The sequence below is a fragment of the Zosterops lateralis genome (genome assembly GCF_965231275.1).
Source record: "Zosterops lateralis genome assembly, chromosome: 1".
NCBI lineage: Eukaryota > Metazoa > Chordata > Aves > Passeriformes > Zosteropidae > Zosterops > Zosterops lateralis.
This window is the reverse complement of record NC_139762.1, coordinates 82,098,360-82,119,994: the sequence shown is the minus strand read 5'-3', so window position 1 is coordinate 82,119,994 and position 21,635 is coordinate 82,098,360. Positions and strand designations below refer to the sequence as shown.

Sequence of the window (21,635 nt, the reverse complement as noted above, 5' to 3'; positions counted from 1 at the left end):
CTGACAGTACTTTGAGAATGCCTGTAGGTCCTTTTGGTTTCCAGTGGTATTAAATTCACAAAAGTTGAGACTGATGGAGGTACAGAAGAAGTGGAACAGTGTGTTGCACACTGGCATTTGAGACTGCTGCTTTAAGATATTAAAGGTCACTGTTAAATGTGTATTGGCTGGCAATTCTTGGTACTGAATGAAACTTTGTTCTTACCTAATTACAGATAGAGTAACCTAGGGATTCCTGTGGTTTTGTCTTGGGTCTTGGCCTCCATTAACTTCTCTGTTTTTCTCTGAAGGATATAGTCAATCTCTTATGAGGTGTCTACTACAGGCATCAAAAAGAATATTTGTACAGCATCTAGTGGGAGCCTCAGGTGTCATTAGTATGGGCACTTTGCATGGACTTGCACTTGTTACTGTATCTGGGAAATGTTTGAATTTTTTTAACTACTGCAAACCTGTGGAGCAGTCCCAGCAGCAGTGTTCAGGTGTCATGTCTGGGCTGTCTGTGCCAGTGACATCTGAATCTCAGACCCCATCATGCCACTGGCTTGCAAGAGGACCAGCATTCAACAAAGTTCTGCATACAAAAGGTTCCCCTAGCACCAGTCTTGTCAGTGCCAAAGGACTTGTAAATGGATGATGAGCGTTTGGTAACAAGTTCATTGCAGAAATCAACAGTCCATGTTTGATCTCAGTTAAATCTGATGTGCTTGGGTAATCCAGGTATGTTTGTGGATCCCTCTTCTTGCTGCAAGGCAGAATGGTCCATGCTCTGTATGAAGACCTTTCTGATGGCCTGACCATCTGGGAGCCCTTTGTCCTGATCCATTTTTTTCCTTTTTCTAGACTTGTTAGTAAGCAGGTTAAACTATAGCATAACTATAACTTTAGTCTGTGAGGAATGATAGTTTCATAGAATGATTTAGCTTTGAAAAGACCCCTAAGATCATTGGGTTACCAGCCCACTACTGTGTTCACCACTAAACCATGTCCGTCAGTGCCACAGTTACATGGCTTTTAACTACACCTAGGGACAGTAACTTCATTGCTTCCCTGGACACCCTGTTCCAGTGCTTGACAACCTCTTTGTTGATGAAATTCTTCCTAATATCTAATCTGAACCTTCTGTGGTGCAGCCTGAAGTCATTTCCTCTTATGCTTTCACTTATCTGGGAGAAGAGACCAATGTCCACCTGGTACAACCTACTTTCAGGTAGTTGTATAGAATGATAAAGTTCACCCTGAGCTTCCTTTTTTCCCAGGCTAGACAACCTGGATCCTCACAGGATTTATGCTGCAGACCCTTCAGCAGCTTCATTGCCTTTCTTTGGACTCAGTTTTGAGTTAGTGACTGTTGCAGCAGCTCTTTTGTTAGAGAGTAGAAATTAGCCAAGACAGACTTCTTGTTAATCTCAGAATGAAAAGGGTCCTGGTTTATTCCTCTTTAAAGCTTAGCCATCCTGACTCCAACTATTCCCTGACTCTGGCTGCAGCAAGCTCCTATAGGTTTCCCTTGCAGTCTCTGACTGCTGGTTATTTCCTGCTAAACTATGACTGCATGTATTAGTTTATTATACTCTGAATGCAGGCTTTTACCTAGCTAGACTGTGACTGCAGGTTCCAGCAACAGGCTTTAACTTCAGACCCAGACCAACCTCACAGCAGTGATTCTCTCTCCTCAGGATCCTCCTTCATGATTCCATTCACCAGCTGACCCACTCTCTTTTATCACACTTATCTTTATTGGATATAGCTGTGACTCACCATGAGCGAGGTTGTATTGGGTAATTAACCCAGCTGTTACTTACTGGGGGCAAGGTCACCTGTATTCCCTCCTCCTACAGGTGACCCTTTTTTCCAGTTCTGTTTCTTGATCAACCATAGGAAATCTTAGCACATATTTGGCAACGAGCTCTTGCTTATTGATTCGTGTTCATTTAAATAATGGATTATCTGTTACCACCCTGTTCCATGGCTTTTATATTAAGGTGTAATTTCATATTATACCTTGCCCAGGCTAAGTACCTGTGTACTGTCTTCTGTCAGCTGTGCTGTTCCTTGCCTTGCAGGAGGCCTAGGAATCCTGCAGTCAGGTGATGAGTCAGATAGACTTTCTGGTTTGACTGAAAACAAGTATCTCAATGCTTCTATCATGTCAAGAAGTTGATCCAGCTTGTGGCTGATGACAGGCAGATCAGAAGCAAGATAAGCAGCAGGAGTTAACATTTAGGACAAGAGGGAGAGAGTGATATTGTACCATTTCACAGCCTTAAGTTATGCTGCTCTGGATGTGACAAAAATGCATCCTTAGGTTAATTGGGATGTTGGCAGTCATGCTGGTCTGTCACATAGTTCAGCTATGAATGTGTGCTCAGACTGCATCTCTAAACAGCTCTGTAGCCACATTCAGGAAGCTGAGGAGGTCATATGGAATGAGGAATGGAAGATTTGGTTTTGCTGTCACATGCCCTTCAGTATAAATTAGACCTTGGAAATCTTCTGTATTGTGATAGACAATTTGCAGCTGGATAAGGGAAAGAGACTGTCATGCCAACTGATTGGTGTTTGAGAAGGCCTAGGCAGTTTCCTACTGCATGTCTGGAATTGTCATTTACAGGTGATAGTCTTCAAAACAACCATAGCCAGATAGAAAGTGATCTTTCCATCTCTGTGCTTGGAGAGTTGTTTGGTCTCTTCCTAATGTTCATCTCAACTGATCTAACTTCTTACTGGTCTATATGTTACCTTTGGGTTGCCACTGTTTGGCCAAAATAGTTCTGGGAACTGTTACTAGAACGCCTTCTGTCCCTTAAAAGGTGGCAGTAATACCAGTTTTTCCTACACAGAGTATTTGTTAGGGTAAAGGGTTTAGGTTTGGTTTTTTTTAAATCCTCATGCCCAAGGAGATCATTCTCAGGTGCACCTTAGTGTGCTCTTAGGTTATATTGCACTTCTAATACCTAGGAGACATTTCAATTATTTTGACCATTCTTTCACAGACTCAATGTTTTTCAGGCTCTGCTACTCACTTGTTCATGTGGAGCTTGGCTGGAGCTTTCCATATTTGATTTTACTGAATGTGATGTCATCACTCTGGTCCTTTTAAGAGTGATCTTAAGACTGATTTGCCCAGTAGTTCTGCTCTCATGAGAGTTAGCAAGTGTCCCTGTGAACCAAGGTCTTGCAGCATGTAAAAGAAGAAGCTTCTGAGTTCTTACTATAAAATAAATTAGATCTAGCTTATTCCTGGTCTTACTATATGATAATACTAAGGGAAAAAACTTTAGGGGCATTTTTCTCAGGAGACCTGTTTGATTTTACTAACCAGTTAACAGTATTTTTTCATGTCTTTCAAACAAGCATCTTTGAAGAATTGTTGGTCTCCGACATCTGTAGAAATTCTGGTCTCAGTCAAAATAAAAGCCCCAAAAGCATGACATTTTTTCCACAATAAAGGCAGGGTAGATTAATAGAGGTTTTTTTATTCCTAGGCATTTTTAGTGTTGAAAACAGATTTAAGCACAATTTTCAAATGCTTATTTTAAAAAATTGTTCTTTGAACCTGTGGATATGCTTGAGTTCCATACATAGGAAATGGTGTTCTTTTGAGATCAATACCTGGTTTGATCACACTTGCTTCCTCTTTCTGTGCTGTTTTTTTAGGTATATGTCAGTATAACCTTAATCACCTTTCAGTTTCTGGTATCTCATAACGAATGTTTTTAATTTTGCTGCACAAGCAGTGTAGCATGGATCTGCCTTTGGACTCCTGACCTTATAACTTAGTGAATTTCCTTTTTTTCTGACTTTATACCAAAAAAGAGAGTTTAGAGCTTTGATCTCTGTGCTCTTTGAAAGGAAAGAATATTCCCCCATTCTGTGCTTGCAACTCTGCCTCAGTTGTTGGTGTAGCAGTTGCTTCACCCATCTTGCCTATTTGATAGCAGACATTTTTGGTATGTCAGTCACCCAGTCTGATAAAAATACCAACCTCTGTTGTTTATTTTGCTGCTGCTATATGAAATCATTACTCTTGGTTTTTGTGTACAGGAAAGTACTCCAAGAAGCATCGGGCTTGATGAACTCCTTTTATGTAATAAGCTTGTGTTGCTCAACCCATGTTAACTTTCTTGTTCCAAGACCCCAGCAGCAGATAGTTGTGAAATTTGTGTAATCCTGGGGTAAAAGCTTAACTCTTTCTCAATGCCTTCTCAGATGAAACTTTTTAATTGCAAGATTTCCTTCCCTGTCCTGGTGCTGATGAAACCCAGCTGGTGCATGTTTGAGTCTCATGGCATTTTTCTCTTGGGGAACTGCAGCTTTAGGGCCACAGCTGAATCTCTGCAGTTTTGGTCATCACTGTCTTCATTCTGTCTCCTCTTGCTCAACTTACTCTTTGAGATTGAGAAACCAGAACTGCATTGAGTATTTAAAATGCTGTTACATCATGGGAGTATCCATTAACAAAATGTGATCCTCTGATTTATTTGTTCTTTTTTTAGGGTGTGCTCTGCTTAGCTGTTGAACTGTGGTTCCCAAAGTAGGATCTGTTATAACCCAGATTTTTAATTTCTGAGTGGTGACAACCACACCTTTAATTCTGTGTGTAAAATTCAAGATTTTTTTATCCAGCATGCATTATTTTATCCACGTTACATAAATAGAATGGTGGATGACATGCATTCTGTCCTGGTGGCCCATCTGCAGCTGTTGGACTTGTAATTTAGATGATATTACTTGGTTCAATGTTTGCTGGACCGACTTTTTCAGTGCTAATAGTAACATGTCTTTAAAGCTGGAAGACTGACATGGAACATGTGGTATTTGGTCTTGCATGAGATAGTAATCACTAGGATAGTAGGAGAATTATTGCTACCTAAAGCATTACTATGAAACCCAGTAAAGGTAGTCTAAATATGTTAGGGTATTGTATGTCCTGCCTTCCCATTGTACACCTCAGCCAAAACAAAATTCCTGTACAGGTACAAGGTGCCTTTACGATGTGAAATAAAAAATAAATTTCAATAGAGCTATTGAAGATTAAGAGGAATAACATTACCTGCTCCTCAGTGGTAACTTTGCCCAGCCCATTTTTGTGCAATTTCTTCATGTATCTTGAGTGTGGAGTTAGTGTTTCAGTGACTAGTCTCTGATGAAAAAAAAAGCTTGAAAATGTATCGGTCAAACAAGAACACAGGTAATTCCTGCTCAAGAAGTACGATTCAAATAGCTGAATGTTAGGAAAGTGTGTTGGAAAAACATTACTTTGTCGATAACTGGTCACTGTTCAGCAGGACCAGGTAAGCTTTTTCTCTGAGCCTCTTACTGTTATGAATATATAGAAATTCTACCTTGTTTTGGTGCCAGTCTGTTTTTGTTCCACTACTTCATGATTCATGGTACTTCCTTTATAATTCTGGAGCCCTTAACACCTTGTAAGTTGTTTTGTAAGCCAGAAGCAAAGATTAAGAAAGGTCTCTGTCTCCAGTCAGTCAGTTGTGGTGCTGGGATTTTTGTCTTCTGTGCATCCTATACCTGTTTATAATCCAAATTCTGTGGAAAAACTTTCTGTATGGAGAAATGCAAGAACCATAAATTGGTTTCATCAAATATACTGTTATCAGCATGTGCCTTCTTTATTGTCAATATACACTCCATTTAGAAATATAGAGTAAAACTCTTACCTGTGTATCACTGCTTGCATGTTAGTATGGTAGAACAAAAATAATATGAATATAAGTGGTGCTTCAGTGGATTAAATGGTGTACTAAAAGAAGGTTCAAAAAGATTCTTTGGTTAGGGATATCTTAAACTGACTTTTAGTATAATTTGGTAGCTTGTTAAAATGCTTGCAAATATGTAACCAACAGTCTTTGTTTAATACTTAATTGAAAAATTTTTTTAGCACATTAGGTAGAATCATCAAAGTGACCCAAGAAGTGATTGACTACAGGGCCTGGATTAAAAAGAAGTGGGGGAGCAAAATTAATTTATCACCTGAACTTGGTAGGTATAGCAGGAAACCAACTTAAAATTTTTTCTTGAATTTGATGTAATTCAAAATACTCTTGCCTTGAAATTAATCATTCAGATATACAGGAAAAATAAAAGGAAGTTGTAACTTTCTAACCCAAGATTAGTTTTCTCTGAGCCTGTTTTTCAATTAGCTTGTTAAACTGCAGCTCTTCTTAGACTTCAAGGCCCATGTGTTTGTATTCTGTGCTCTTAAATGATACTTATGTTTTCTGTTAACAGATAATAGGTTGAAAATCAGAGACCAGATAGCTCTCTGCAATGGAGAACAGCAGCAGAACAGAGACTCTGAGCCATCTTACAATCAACACTTGGCATTGTCATTAGCCAGTACACAACAGTTATCCTCTGGTTCATCTGCCTCTTCTGTGTCATCACTCTCCAGCAGTGACATTGTAAGCTTTTTCTTTTAATGGGTTCAACTAGTAAGTAACAGAGATTATTTTCAAAGCCTCAACTGATAGAATAGCAGTTAATGTGATACTATCCCTAAACTGCTGCAGGAAATCAGTAATGTCCCCTGCTCAGAAAAATTACTGAAATCAACTATTTTTAAAAATTAAATTAAATGGGTCTTACTTCCGTCCTAAATCTCTGGTACCCTTTTGGTAGTAGTTTAGATGTAATAAAATATAACAACCCAATTTAACAGTAGCTAATTAAATAGAAGAGGAGAAATGTCTTCATATATCCTTCCATTAAGCAAAATTTTCTATTGTCAAATTCTGATCCTTGTTCCCCATACCTGAAATTGAACATGAACATTATATTATGCCGTGAAGGTGAATAATACTCATTATTTTCAGCCAAGCAGTGAGTTCATGTTTTAATGGTAGCAAGGCATTTGCATAAAGTCTTGTTGTCAGCTTCCTTATTTTAAAATAATTGCTAGGGTTTATTATAATTTCCTGGAAGAGAAGGCTGCAGTCTCTTGAGGTATGTTCCCAACTCTTTAAGCTTCTGCTAGGTGGTTTTGTTTTGGTATAAAGTTAAATCAGTGCAAGAATTGGGCAGTGCAGATCATAAAGCACAGCACTGCGAGGCATGAGTGGCTCATTGTAAATCTTCTGAAGCATTTTATCATAGGTAGAGGTATTGATGGAACAAGATGTCAGTCAGCTATGACAGTAAATAACTGGATGATGCCAAGAGAGGTCCAAATACACGTTTCTTGACTACTTTCAAAAACTAGTCAAATACAGAATTAAAAATGGGGAAATAAAAACTTAGCAACTTTTGAGGAACAGGTCTTGCCTATATATGTTCTGATTATTTTCTGTAATTACTATAAGCTACTGTTTTTTTGGTGTTGAATTGCCTTTTTATGCCACCTTAAGTAAACAGAACAAATGTTTTAGTTGTACCATGTGGCTAATAAACAAAGAACAGTGTGATACTTGCCAGTGATACTATTAGCCATGCTCCTGGTTTAAGTAAATCAGTGGGAAAGATTTTGCTGTAATAAATTTTAAGAAAAATGCAAGTATTTGTTGATTACCTTGACAGTGCACAATATTGGGTGTTGAGTTGTTATGAAATCCCCTTAGTCCTATTTAGTCTGATGTTGAAAGTGAAACTTCATTGTCTGGTGCCAGAGAAATTAATGAAAAGTGAAAAGGAAGCTCTCAACAAGCTAGAACTGAAATCAACTTGGACATTCACAAAGTAAAAGTAAATGCTATTTTTTCTAACAAAAACCCATGTCCTTGTGAGAAAGGCCGGGTCATGTATTGGCATTATGTCCTTAGCAGGCTGATAGCATGTTGTCTTAATCTGGAATGGAATGACTGGTTTCTGACAAATGACTGATGAGTTCATCCTATCCTAGTCTTACCTGTGTGTGTGAGGAGGAGAAAGTTCTGGCTGAGCAGTCCTGAGCTGCACCTGATTCTGGCAGAGACCCTGCTCTGCCATAGTCAGGTAATCTGTGCCATGATCTGGCACAGTGCTGGGCCCACGTTGCAGCAGAGGAACATCTGGCATGTGTGACAACTTGGTATTTGTGCCAGAAATTCTGGTACATTGTTAATAGGCATGATGTGGTGAGCTTTTCTGTCAGCCTCAGAGGAAGGTAATTGTGAATATGGTGCATCTCATCACTTTAGAGTTAGATGCAGTGTTACTGCTGATCCTGTGGAAGGATTGTTCTTCAGGAAGGATTCTGTATTTATTTAGTTAAATCATTTGAAATTTTCTGGTAGTGGAAGACCGAAAGGAAGGTATAGATTGTAAAGAAAATGCAGGAAACAAGGAGACCCTAAAGTTACAGCTTGCTGACCTCTTCCCACTAATTAAGGTTTAATTTTAATAGCAAGATATTATTCCCTATGTCACTATTAACCTTAAGCACAAACTCTACATTAAGATATTGTTTCAGGAGGTGTATTTTTCATGACTGCAGAATATCTTTTGCTGTGTATGAGGTGCAGGATGCTATCTGTTAAATTGTAGGGGCCAGATAGCGTATTTGCTTTTCTATTTACTGCTAAAGTTTCACTAGTAATAGTGATCAACTGCCTCTGGTCTTTTCTGAGTTGTACCTACCAGTATAATAGAAATCAGCTTATTTGTGCTGAGGAAGAGGAAATAGGCTTGAAAACCTATGACATTACTTCCTCACATTGCCCCTCTATAGCCATCCACTGAAGTGGGTGTATTTTGAAGGCATCACATCACTGTTCACTGATGATAAATCTGGAGGCCTTGCATATATTTGTCAACATGTCCTGGAAACAATATTGCAGTATTGCTCACAGGGATCCTAGAATTTTTATTAAACCCTATAGTTTAATAGTTGGTTGCAATGCAGCATGCTATATGGTTTTTAAAGATTTGCTTCCTTGGAGTTCTGGCAGCATTACAGGTTTTGCATTAATAATCTGTAAATATGACTCAGCAGCTGAATAGATAATTGTTCTGGTGTCTTGGACTTACAGGTCTGTCAGCTAAAGCAATGGTTATAGATTTATTCCAGCAGCAGGAGACCAGAACATAAGGAGCATGTTGTTCTCAAGGCTGGATTGGCATAAACCAGAGCTGGCATTTAGATGCCAGCCTCTCAATGTCTGTATATGCTCAGAAAAATAGAAGAAAATGGGAGCTTACTGTTACTGCCCTGAGTTCTCCATATTGGTGGCAGCCTTTTAAAGATGAGAACTTAAGTGCCACTGAGGAACAAGAGAACTCTCTCCTTAAAGGACAGTCTTCTCTTTCACCATGTATTTTAGTTTTATGTGGTTTTTCTCAGCACACCATCTGAAACTCAGGAGGATGTTTGCTTTCATCTTTCCACATCCTAGGACTAGCTTTGCAGCAGAACATGCTTCTGGGCCACTGTCTACACAGCCCAAAATTAGAAGCTGGATCTAATAAGATCAGTTCATTATTTGAACAAAAGGTATCCTTTTATGGATTTCCCAAAGTAGCAAAGCTATTTACCTATATGTCTTAGTCTAGCACTCTCTGGCCAATGAAATTCTAGCCATGCTGTCTTTAGTAGGTGTTCTAGCCAGCTGCAAAATTGTGATCACAAAGGTCAGCTTTTCAAAGGGCCAGTAAATTTTGGATCAAAGACCTTGTGCAAGAAAAGCCTGTCTTCAGGTGTCACTAAATGTTAGTGGGAGAGCTGTTCAGTTTATGGGATTGTCCTATTGTACATGTCAATACAGAGCTCTGACTCACTCAGGAGTACTTCTAATACAGTTCTGTGCAAAATCTGGGGTGTTAAAATTCCTGCCTTGTTACCTTGGCTCTGTGGAGAATGTAAATATTAATGATCAGGAGCAAACTGAAGAACACGTAATAAAAAACCTCATGGACACAAGGAATCTAGTTATCAGAACATATTAGACTGTTCATATATTTTTCTCAATTATGTTAATTATCAAACTGATCTATGTAGTTAAGTCTTCTCTCAGTGAAGCTTTCTGCTGATTTCAAATACCCTATGCTGCCCTGAAAAAAAAGCAGGCATATTCCTCACTCCTGCAAACAGGTAAGTTGTACAATAGTATGCATTCCTACATGATCCAACGAAGGTTGAAGTGAATAATGGAAGATGCTTTGCCATCAAGGACAGTGCAAAGTATATGAATTTTCAATGTATGTAAGCCAGACTCAAACTGTTCCACAAGAGAAAACAAGCCTCTGGCATTAAAAAAAAAAATCTCACCTTCATACTGATTTAAGTGATTGCCGTGAGAATCTGAAACCAGATGGCATGAGCTATGTTCACCCCCAGCTCTCTACTTGTTTTGGGTAGTTGCAGATCTCAGTCTCACAATCTAAGCAGTGACCAAATTCCTTTTGAAAATGCTATTTTGGTTGGTTGCTGGGGTTTTTTTTCCTGGGTGCATTGTTTTTTCATTCTGGACCTGCACTCTGTAACTGGTGACCAAGATTTCTTGTTGCTTAAGCACTGTGGAAAAATGCTTTTCATTAGCTCAGGAAGTCCTAGAGTAGTGCGAGAGAATATCTACTGCCTGATGAACAGTCTCTGCCAAGTAAGAAATAATCCTAGGTATGTTTTTGCAGTCTCACTTTGGTCTGGTTTGATTTCTGGTGCTAAGTATGCTCTGCAGGTCTGATGACGTTATGCCAAATAAAGCTTAACCCTTTGTGTGACAGTGATGTGTGCATATTAGTAGCAGAAGTAATGGCTCAGGAAATTCTTAAAGCTCTTTTCTATTACCTTATGGATATATAATGTCATATCCAGTCCATCACAGAAACTCCAAGTTGTCTGTAAGAAGTTTGATTCTAACAAATTTCATGCACATTCCCTCAGTATTTCTGGTGATAATGTTGTGTGGGCTTCTATGATGAGATAATTTTGTGAAGACCTCTGAGTTCTCAAGACCATGCAGTCGTGCCAAGGCAGTTGAAGTTTCAGTGAACAAGATACCCCTGTAGTCTAGCTGTGGAGATGACATAGTCCTTGCCTCTTTTTAACTTTTTAACATTTATAATACCTTCTTTCAGACTGTTCTTGAAATTTTAACTGTAACCCTTACAGTGTCATAAAACTTTTCATCAGAATGTCAGTGCTTGATCTACCCATGCTTCAGCCCCATCAGCTGGAGAATATGCTGAGCAGAAACTTCAGTGTTTTGTGAATCTGTCTTTTCACTGTATTGAAGTATTGTGTATTCAGTACCTTGATTGGATGCTTACATTCTGAGACTAATATAGAAATATGATTGATAAGAATAAGACTCATTATTCTTATAGTTCTGCTGAATGCACACAAGAACCTACACTGATTTTTGGAACTGTTACTTGTTTTGCAGTAATTGTGGCTTCGTACTTGAACTCAACATACTTAATGAAGTTATTAACCATCTCACCTTCCTTCCTATTAGCCAGACTAAATTTCAGCTTATTAGCAGGAATGGTTGTGCTTCCGTATATACAGAGAGAGGTGATTTATCTTGTCTGGATAAATGCTGTGCTTTTTAAAAGTGATTAAATTTGCAGGCATGAGGTATGCTTATCTGCAGTAGAGGGACAGACACTTCAGAATATGTAATAGCTCTTGTAAAATCTTTTAACAGTCTTGTTAAGTTCATCTTAATGACTGATTAATTTGTAGAGTTGCAGTTGAAATTGTATGTGCAAGGAATGGGGGCAAAAGGAGGTTGTCTAATAAAATTCTTAGCCTGAGAGCAAGAGCTACACACAGTTTTCTCTCTTGCTTCTACATGTCTGAATATTCTCAAGTCCTAGCCAAAGTAACTGTTCAAATATGTGTGAATACTTGATCCGCTTTGTGTAGAGTAATGCAGGTTTTGTATTAAGCTTCACCCATTCCTGAGCAAATAGAGGCAAATTCTTTAAAAAGCATCTTAGCCTTCAGAGAGATGTAAGTGCTGACTTGCAGACAGCTTGTCTCCAAATAAAGCAGTGGACAACCCTGAGTGTAGAGACAGGGACAACCTGGTGTTACTGGGGAAAAGCATTTAATTGACATTTCATTTGGGGTGTTTAAGAATTTAAGCCCCCAGATCCTTTAAAACTCTGTTCTTATTTTTTGCTATGCAGATTGCTAACACTTCCTGTGGATTAGAGGAGAACAAATTTTTCCAGTGCTACTTTTGCCTATTTTCCTCTTTCACTGTATATCCTCACATTTGTTTTTGAGATTTTTAGCCTGTATCTCTGACATGGTAGGGTTTAATACTGTCTTATGCTGTTCTTCAGTTCTTCTGTATCAGTTCCTTGAGTAGTCTCTTCTTCATATCCACTTGAAGTAGATTTCTGTATAGCTGCAGGAGACACAATTTTGAATACAAAATTCTAAAGTAATTTTGTTTAATAAGTTATTCTAAGCAGCAGAGGATACAGAGGGAATCTGTAATTCAGCAAGTAAAGTGGGATTTTACTGCTGTGAGGTCAGTGAAGTGAGGAGAGAAGTGAGGAGAGAAGCACAATTTTTTGAGAGTTGGCTTAAGACTAGTTTCTAATGGCAAAGTCTAAGCTGTAATCTTGCCATATCTTAACATTCCCTCCCATGAAAAAAAACAAAACACAGAGGTACCTAAGCCATTTTAAGATGGAAGAAAACCTGATTTCAGTATTTCTAGTCTAGTATGTTGCATGTTCAGCTTTTACAATGAGTCCTGTAATTTACTGCATAACTTTAAAATCAAAGTGGAAATATTTCTATATTGTTAGCAATACAGACCAATTGGAAGCCTGTGAAATAAAAGCATTGGGGCAACAAAGAAAGTTTTAAATTCCACACTTTTGGGACATATTTTATTTAAGTTGACTTCTCTGAAATACAGTGAGTATTCCTAAAACCTGGAATAAGCTTGCAGTTAGGCCTCTCAGGGTATAATGAGATGTGGTTGAAGGCATACTGGACTTGCATTTAATCTGCTAGACACTAATTAGATAATGTTTTCAGTTCTCTTTCTGTAAAACAAACACTGATTTGATAATGGCTTTTGGCTGATGCATATTTTTCAGTTTGCCCTGTGTATCATATATTATTTTATTTCTTCACTTCTGTAATCACGAAGACCAAGATACTTTGTTTTTGCAATGAAAGGCAGAAAAATTAACCAATTTCACCTTAACTCAAGACTTGTTTATAGGCTGGCCAGTGGAAGTGGAGCAATGATATTAATGCAAATTATCTTGTGACCTTCCATAGAAGTAGAAATTTTGTTAATCTCAATTCTACTTTATTTACACCATAGTTGAAGTGACTCCACCTACCAAGAAAGGAAATGGCACACAATGTGGAAGAAATGGGATGAGGGCAGGGGGTGATCCTACAGTCACCTTTGGAATTGTGGTGGTTTATCGAGTACAGTTAAATACACTGGGGCTAAAGCCATGCGAATGAGAGCATGCACTGAAGTTCTCCTCCTGTGCATGGCCCCAAATTATGAAATGTCTGAAGTCCTCTGGTGTTGCTTTATGTTCAAAGGAGTGTGGTTTTGCACTTTACTAAGTCAATTCAGTAATAGGATATATTTGCTAGCCAAATTTCCTTTCATTAGCTGCTCCTGCTTTTCTACACTGGTTTCACCTAATGTTGTGGTGAGCTGATTCAGAAAGTGAAACTAGTAAGAAGGTGATTACTGTGGTTCACCTCTGAATTAGCACATAATAATGTCAGATGCTAATACAGGTGTAATGGAGAAGGCTGGAATAGGAAAAGAGGCAGAAGGAGTAAGACTGGCAGCAGTCATCTGTTAAATCACTGTAATTGTAAGTAAGGAGAGGAACACTTGAAAATGTATAGTGTAAAGTGTTAACTATAAACAGCAATTTTCCGTTCTTTGCTTTTAAAGATGGAATAGAGTTTTTACTGAAGTGATCATTGTTCTCTCACAGCTTCTAGCTCCTGAATGTTGTGGGAAAGAGAAAAAAATTGTTTAATTGGTGGAAGAAATTTTGAGGGTGGAAACAATAAGGATCTTTTTGCCAAGGCTTTTGTAGTTCATTCTTGGAAATGGGGGTGAAAGCCCAAATCCATCACATTATCAGGAAACTTGCACTCTGTTGTTTTAAGTTTTTATTTCTGAATACTGACTTTAGCAGTATTCAGAAATAGACTCCTTTAGCATTGAGCCAAACTTAAACACACTAGGGTCAGGAATTAATCTTAGGCAAGTTCAGTTCTTAAGAAAGCATACTGTCTTTGAAATGGAAAGCTCTGAAATGGTAGCTGTTGTTAACTGAGAAGTTACCAGGTATCTTAAGCCTTGGAATTGAAATAAACTCTTATGGCCAGACCTAGTTAGTGATTTGGGAAGTAAGTACTCTCTTGGTGATGGAGTCCTGGGTCTTTTTATAAATGGAGGTGCATTTTGCAGAAGAGTAAATGATTTTACTTTGTTTTCATCCTGTGTCAGTTCTTCATCTTGCGTATCACTGCAGTGTTTCACTGTTTCTGTCTAGGCAGAAAAGTTCATTTGTAACACTTGAGTTTCTAGGTATCTTCCATACTTTCTTTTCTCCGGCGTTAAAGTAAACTAGAGTCCTCAGTAATCAGAGCTATGAATAGTAGAAATCTTCCTTCTGCATACTAAGTTCTTAATCAGAAAGTTGAAACTGGTTAAAGAGCATGTTTTAAAATGGAAATATCCCAGGAGGATAAACCTGGATCTGTTAGTCTTTCTTGGTTTTGAAAAGCACATCTTTAGAAGATATTTTCCTTGCAGGATGAGGTACTGCTACAAGGTGCAGTCTTGTAGCTTTATCCCTGCATTGTCTGCTAAAATCAATTGAGGCATCTTGCCTCTTTAGTGAACTTATATCTTTTTTAATGTGACCTCCGTAGCCCTCATCCTAGTTGTGGCCAAAGCTTTTGTCTTCCAGATCCATACCTGACTTGTTGGAAGTGTTACCTCCGTATAGTTACTTGTAGATATCTGGACTTCTATAGTGCTTCAAGTTTGCATGTTGCACTTAAGAATCTGGTCCAGAAGACCAAGAAAGATATAATCCTTCAGTGTAGGCTGTGTTTATGGAAAATCAGATTTGTTCACATTGGGCTCAATTTTCTGATCAGAGTTTAATCTTTCAGTTTAAGAAGGGTAATGCTGTTCTTTACAGAAGGATTTTGATGCTTTTGAGAAGTCACAATATCAACTCCTTACAGTAATGCTATTGGCAGTCCAGGATTGCCTTAAAAAAGGATACAATCTGCCTTTATGAGATGTATTTTAGTAAATAACACTTGTGGCAGAAGGTACCTATTACAAAATTAAAATAAAGCAAAACAAGCTTTGTGGTGAAATCTAATCTCTGTTAAATGATGTGATGCTCTTTTCTCTTCCATCTGCTACTCTTTTTCTTTTGAGCAACTTTTTGTTGCTCTGAAACCCTTAGAAATATCATTAATGAGAAGTGTCCCATCTGAGTGAGGTATGTGAACCTTCAGGGCTATAATTGTATCTAAGCTGAAGAGAAAGGGGAGATCCTTTGAATGGAGGTTTGTGAAGGCTACATTGAAGTAGATTTGCATATTGGCTTGGCTAGACAGTAAGATCCCTTTTTCCATCCCATCTACTAGTTCATGGGTACTTGTGAGCATGCTTAGAGCTTGTCTGTTCATTTCTCTCCCTTCTCATTAGCTTTTTAATAATTTCACGACCAAAAGTGTCCAAGGAAACTCATCTTTGTGGAGACCTTAGCCTATTTCCACTGTGTTGATACTCTTGATTGGGCAGAGGAGAAAAATGCCACCTAATCCAGGCATCAACTAAGCTTAATTTTTGGTCTACAGCAAACTGTAGCATGTAGTTTCCCTCTATGATGAACGTATTTATTAAATAATAAATACCTGATCTCATAAATAAGAACTTTCTGCACAGATTCTTTTTACAAGTATGATGTGTGTCTAGTGAATTGATGATGCAGTTATCTGCTTCACAGAGGCATACTGTAACTTTTATCACTAGTAAAACTAATAGGAAAGTAGCTTCATTCTTTTCTAGATCTTATTTTTTAGTAAGCACAACTTTATACAGACCAATAAAAGGCTGGTTGTTCTAACAAATTGGTTTTATTGAGGACTCTTTCTACTTTGAGTATTCAATTCAGCTGGGACGCAAGTTTTGCTTTGTAGTAGCTCATTGCTTAGGCTGCTCAGTATTCACAGTTGTCAGACTCACTTTTATAATATTTTTCCCCAAGAAAAGCTTTTAAACATTTTCTTGTTTGTTCTTGAGCAGCCTATTCTCTAACTGAAGAATCTAATTTAGAAAGCAAGGCCATTTGAGGGCAAGTAGTAGTACTGGAGATCTATTTAAAGTTTACGTGATTTAAGTGAAGTTATTTCTTCCAGGCAATTAATCTTTAGAGACAGAGCAATAGAATACTTCAGTAATTACTTCAACAGTAAAGATCCGCATTGACCTGAGCCAATAATGCCTTTTAATGTGGTAACTTCTAAACTACTAATTGGCCAACCCCCATCTCTTGTTATATTTTGAACTTAACAGCGGGAAGTGGAAAAAATGCAAGTGGTTTGGGATAAAGAATAGGTTTTTCCATTGTTTTAAGTTCAGAATGCTTTGGAGTTAAGAACGTGGTATAAACCAGCAGTGAAACATAGGGAAAGCTACTTCTGCCATTATGTTATGGCAGAACTTTTGTTATGTTATGTCTGAACTTTTATAAAAGTTTTTGTCTTCAAAGTTGTTTTAAAAGGCCATAGCTTGCTTTCCACCTTTCTCAACTTAGAAAATAATTGATCATTTAAGAACTGAGGTAGTCGGGTGTTTTCAGACTTCAGTAATTCCTGTAAACCCCTGGATCTGGGCTTGCCTCCTTTATGTTAGGTGCTCCAGACACACACAGTACTTCAGCATCACCAGTGTGTCTGCTTAGGATGCATCTGAGATGGCAGGTGATCAGGCTGGAAGGAGGAAAAATCGTAATCAGTGATACTAGTTCCATTGCAGTATATTTTCAGTGATCCTGCATCCATCTTGCTTTCCCTCAAGAACTATCCCTCAGATTTCAGATAGAAAGTGAGGCGAGCAGAACTCCCTGAGAGCAGGGGTGTGTGTGACTGGTGTGTATATACTGGTCCTGACTCGCAGAGCATCAACTTGTTTCTTGGTAGGTGGAGCCCTAACTTTGCTGTTGCTGGATAGAGTGGGGAGAAGATTTGTAACAATTGCAGTAACTTTGCCATATAAATCAGTATACTCCAGAACATGTTTTGAGGACCAAATCTGTCATGACAACTAAAATTCTTGCCCTTCTGTTACCCAGAGTGTTGCTGTTCTTGTTCTGTTTCTTCTCAGCTTTAGTTCTCATCTTCTAGTTTGAATTTGCTAGAGACAACTTTGGCTTTACATTTGTGCTGGCTGGAACTGACCTGTGATTGCCATAGACCTGTTGACACTGTCTTCTTAATGGAGGTTCAGTTGAACTTTCGCTAGATGTATAAAATAAACATAGCACTGGCTTTTATTTTATTATTTTTTACTATTGAAAAAAGATCATTATGTTTTACAGTATTCACTTGAGTTGATATTTGGGTGCAATTTCACGTGCATAGTCTGTATATACTGTACTTTCTGTAAAGTTGCTTTTCTTTTCCCCTTTTTCTCTGCCAAAAGGAATCAGATACACCACCTTGCACAGCTCCTAATGTTTACCAGTTCAGTCTTCAAGCACCGACCCAGCTTATGGCCAGTTTAGCGCCCGCATTGCCCCTGCCAAGTGGTAAACCCCAACCTGCGCCTCCGAGAGCCCTGATAATGGCCGCCAGTAATCAGGTATGAGCCAGAACTCCGGCACCAGCAGCCGTCACTTCGCAGCTGTAGGGCATGTGCTGTGCTGTCAGTCTGAAAGCCTCTGAGGAGAACCTTCATAGAGCATGTGCTGAGCTTCATGTGGGCATCAGAGTACTCGCCTGCTGTGTCAGAGGTGCGGGGAGAGCTAAGGGTGGGAAAGGGTTTAGAGTGGAAGAGCCCCTGCACAACACAGACGCCTGGGAGTAACTTAAAGGAGGAGTGTCAGGTGTCTGACTCCTTAGGCTGTGTTTGAGAGTCCTGGTGCCCGACTAGTGGGATATTTGTAGATCTTTAGGCTATTTAATTTCCACCACCCATAGTGAGGCTGTAAGATAGTTTTTGAATTTTAAGGAATAGTACTGACCTTTCTATACATATTTATTAGGCTTGATTTTGAATTATTAGAACAGATTTGGTTACACTTGTAGTATTAAAATACATTTTAAAGGTAGAGAACGGAAGATTAATTATGGGGATGTGCACAAGATTTTTTACCAAAAAATTAAATGTGTGCATAAATGTGCTGGGACCTGAATATATTTTGGCTAGTGTATCCATTCTGGTAAAACCTCAGTGCGTCCTTCTGCAGGAAAACGCTCTCTCAGTCTTAATAACTAAAGCTATTAGTCAAACGTGCTTAACATGAGGTTTAATGCAAATTGTGGGTTGTAGATTGCCTGTAGTAACAAAACAGTGAGCTGAATTCTTTGAAACTTAGTTTTGCTCAGGTTCTCTTTCTTCTTCTCTGAGTCCTTTTATCAGAGTTCTTGGGAATCAAGGACCAGGAGATTTTCAGCTTTGCCTTCTTTTATTTGATTCAGCACTTACTTCATGGGTCTTCACTGGACACTCTCCCATTTGTCCATATCTCTGTACCTGGGGAACCCAGACTTGGGCCCAGCACTTCGTGTGTGACCTCACCTGTTCTGAATAGAGGGGAAATGATCACTTCCCTTGACTTGCCTTTGGTTTTAAACTTTTAACTGATCACACAGATTCTTCCCCTCCTTTCTTTCCTTACTGCTCAGTCCCACTGAGGCAATACCAATTTACCTGCACAGGAAAGAAGCTAATAAAATAATATATTTATGTTATAGTGTCTGCAATTGATTATTCACTAGCTAGTGAATACAGTCCAATCTGAAACTTCAGAAGTTTTTAAGAATAAAACTGGAGAGTTATTTTAAGTTAAACTTCATCTAGAATACAAATTTAATGTAGATTACTCTTTCCTTAACAGCTCTGCTTTTCTGATGAAGTACCCTGGGGCTAGTTAGGAGGCATGCAGTTGTTAGTACAAAACAAGTTGGCATTCAGTGTGTTTGCCACAGTTGTGAAAAGGCAATGTGTTGTGTGAGTTTTGGATCTCTGCTAGAATTTTGAATCTTAGAAAACAACTGCTTTGTAGCACTTAGTTTCTGGCTTTCTGTTCCTTCACTGTCCTTTCAAGTGATTGTTAACTGTTCTGTTAGTAGTTTTATAGTACTTATATGTTTAAAAGCAGGAATTTTTCTGTGGCTTTGCTTAACAAAGATGTGCCTTTGAGAATCACACAAAGTCAGAAGAATTTCTTGCTAGCTATAGTTTAGAAATGGGATAACAGGCTATTTGCATTGCATTTACCAAAATCTTGTATTTTGTGAAGTAGAAGTGAGATTTTTGGATAAAGTTTTATTGAGTCAGAAGTGGAAATAGTTATTTTATCTAGAATACTGTAAATATCTCCTTTCCACCTCCAACTTTCTGGAGCATGACTGTGCTAGATTAGGCTGATGGCCTTTTTTTTTTTAGTTGATGAGACTCAGCTAGCTTGTAACTCCTAAAAGGCGCATTCTTCCATCTTACAGGACTACTGTCCTTGTGAATTTGAACATGTGTAAGACTTTCTTAAAAGCAAGTCTTCTTTCATATTCAAAAAATTTTGAAAGGATCTCATTTGTCTCTGCATGGTGTCTTCAGCTTTCTCACTGGCAACATTTTCTATCTCAGTTCAGCTTGGAAAGCTGTACCTAGGTGTCGAGTACAACTCTCAAAAGCAGGAGGTGCCAAGAGCATTTAAGTGTATTTTGAACAAATCACTGCCTTCTAGGCAAGTTTTCTGCTGTTAAAGCTTCCTGGTATTTTCATTTTGAAACATGTTTGATGTGATTACCAATTCTATTTATGTACTGCATAATTAATGGGAGAATTTCCAGATAGTTCAGGGACTAATTAAGCTCCTGGCACAGGTCTGTGTGCTTTTCAGGATCATCATCATCCATCATTTTTCCAAAGTAATCATTCTTCTACTCTGTTGACAACAATTTGAAAGTTTACTTGGGGGAGCAGAACAGTTTATGAAGCAGTGCTGCCCATTAGAAATAAGCAGAAAAACAGATATTGACATGCATGTCCAGATGAGTAGAGGGGGCAGAAATTGCTTGGTAACTTCCCAAGGAGAGGAGGGGACTACATTCCCTGTTGCTACTTTGAGATAAGTTTTTAAGTCATGCAGGGTTTGCTGTTCACTAGGTTGCCAAAATGAAGACAGAAGAAACTTCCTTTTTCTTAGGTCAGAAGAACTCCTTCATTTAACTTTTAAGATGCTTTCTTATTTCCCCCAAAGGGTTATGTTCTGATTCCAAAGTATCTAAGGCCAATAAGCACCAGTCCCTCTGCTGGCACTGGCCGGCTTCTAGTGTGTCTGAGAAACTCTCCAGGAAAAATGAGTGGTGTCTGATTGGGAATATGTTTGTTGCTATGGAGACAACTAGGAAATGAAACCTTAATGTCAGTGCTGAAATACAGTCCAAACTTGTAAAAGGACTTGCAGGAGTAGATTCTTTTATTTCAGATTCTTTTGAGTTTGGCCAAATAAGGCAGAACATTTAAACTTATAAACTGCTTTTTTATCTTGCATTACAGGCACTTGTGTGGCTAGCATGCTTTGTTTTAGAGTTTGCTTTTATCCAGGACAATTGTTAATGGTGTTGCTTTGTCTCACTAGTACTGCTGGTACTGCTAGTATCTCTGAGATGATATTGCTGGAAGGTTAGAAGCATTACAAACAAAATTGGTCAGGGACTTGAGTCAAAATTTCTTTTGGATGAGTGCAAACAGTCACGTGTTGCTCACTTGGATGAAGGATAAATTTGTAAAGACACATTTTAATTCATATCAGTGCAGAAGTGTGCTGAATTCCATTTGTGTATTGAGATACTTCAGTGTTTTCAGTATGTCAACTTCAATGTAGAAATAACCTGATTTGTTCAGTGGCATTTTAAAGCTGTTTGGGTACTGAAGGCTTCTTCACTCAACCAAATGACTTTTGTGTTATTTTTTTTTAATTGAGAATGCTCTCATTTGGGGTGGAAAAATTTTTCAGTGTCCATGTGTGAAACTACCTAGGAGGTAGGCTGTGGTTGTCTACTTCGGAAACAGTTTTGATTCTAAATGTCACACTCCCATCTTCTGTGTCTAACAGAACATTGTTTGGTTTTTAACACATGTGAAACTTAAGATGATATTTCATTTCCTTTCCTAAGAAAAGAAGAGAAGGAAAAAGTGGATCTGAGTTTCAGAGGTTGTTCAACTGAAAACAGTACTAGAGATTTTTCATCTGGGTTGCCCTATACTTACATGGACAGTCTTTATGTGGTGTTAACCTTCCATGTGTGGGAACTGACTTAGCCTGACCCTGGATAACCTAATCTGACTGCTTACAATAGAATGTTGGATTGAATGATCTCCAGAGGTCTCCATATAAACATCCAGTCTAGGTGTTTATAGAATCGTTATGAGATCCTCTGGCCACATTGGCAGTTGCTTCCTGAGTGCTTTTTGAGTTGCAGGAAAGACAAA

At 38.4% G+C, this 21,635-nt stretch overlaps 1 protein-coding gene across 2 annotated transcripts in view; it reads left to right on the top strand.

The window, feature by feature from the left end:
• The window catches only part of TENT4A (terminal nucleotidyltransferase 4A), a gene marked incomplete at its 5' end in the record, with an annotated part of 57,486 nt that overhangs the window by 28,408 nt on the left and 7,443 nt on the right, over positions 1–21,635 (top strand). Inside the window, 3 exons of one of the 2 annotated variants that reach the window (XM_083881129.1) lie at positions 5,903–6,003; positions 6,253–6,425; positions 17,619–17,777. In XM_083881129.1, coding sequence (XP_083737255.1) covers positions 5,903–6,003; positions 6,253–6,425; positions 17,619–17,777 — 433 coding nt within the window. The remainder of the gene's footprint in view (positions 1–5,902; positions 6,004–6,252; positions 6,426–17,618; positions 17,778–21,635) is intronic. The other variant, XM_083881130.1, reaches the window with a different exon arrangement.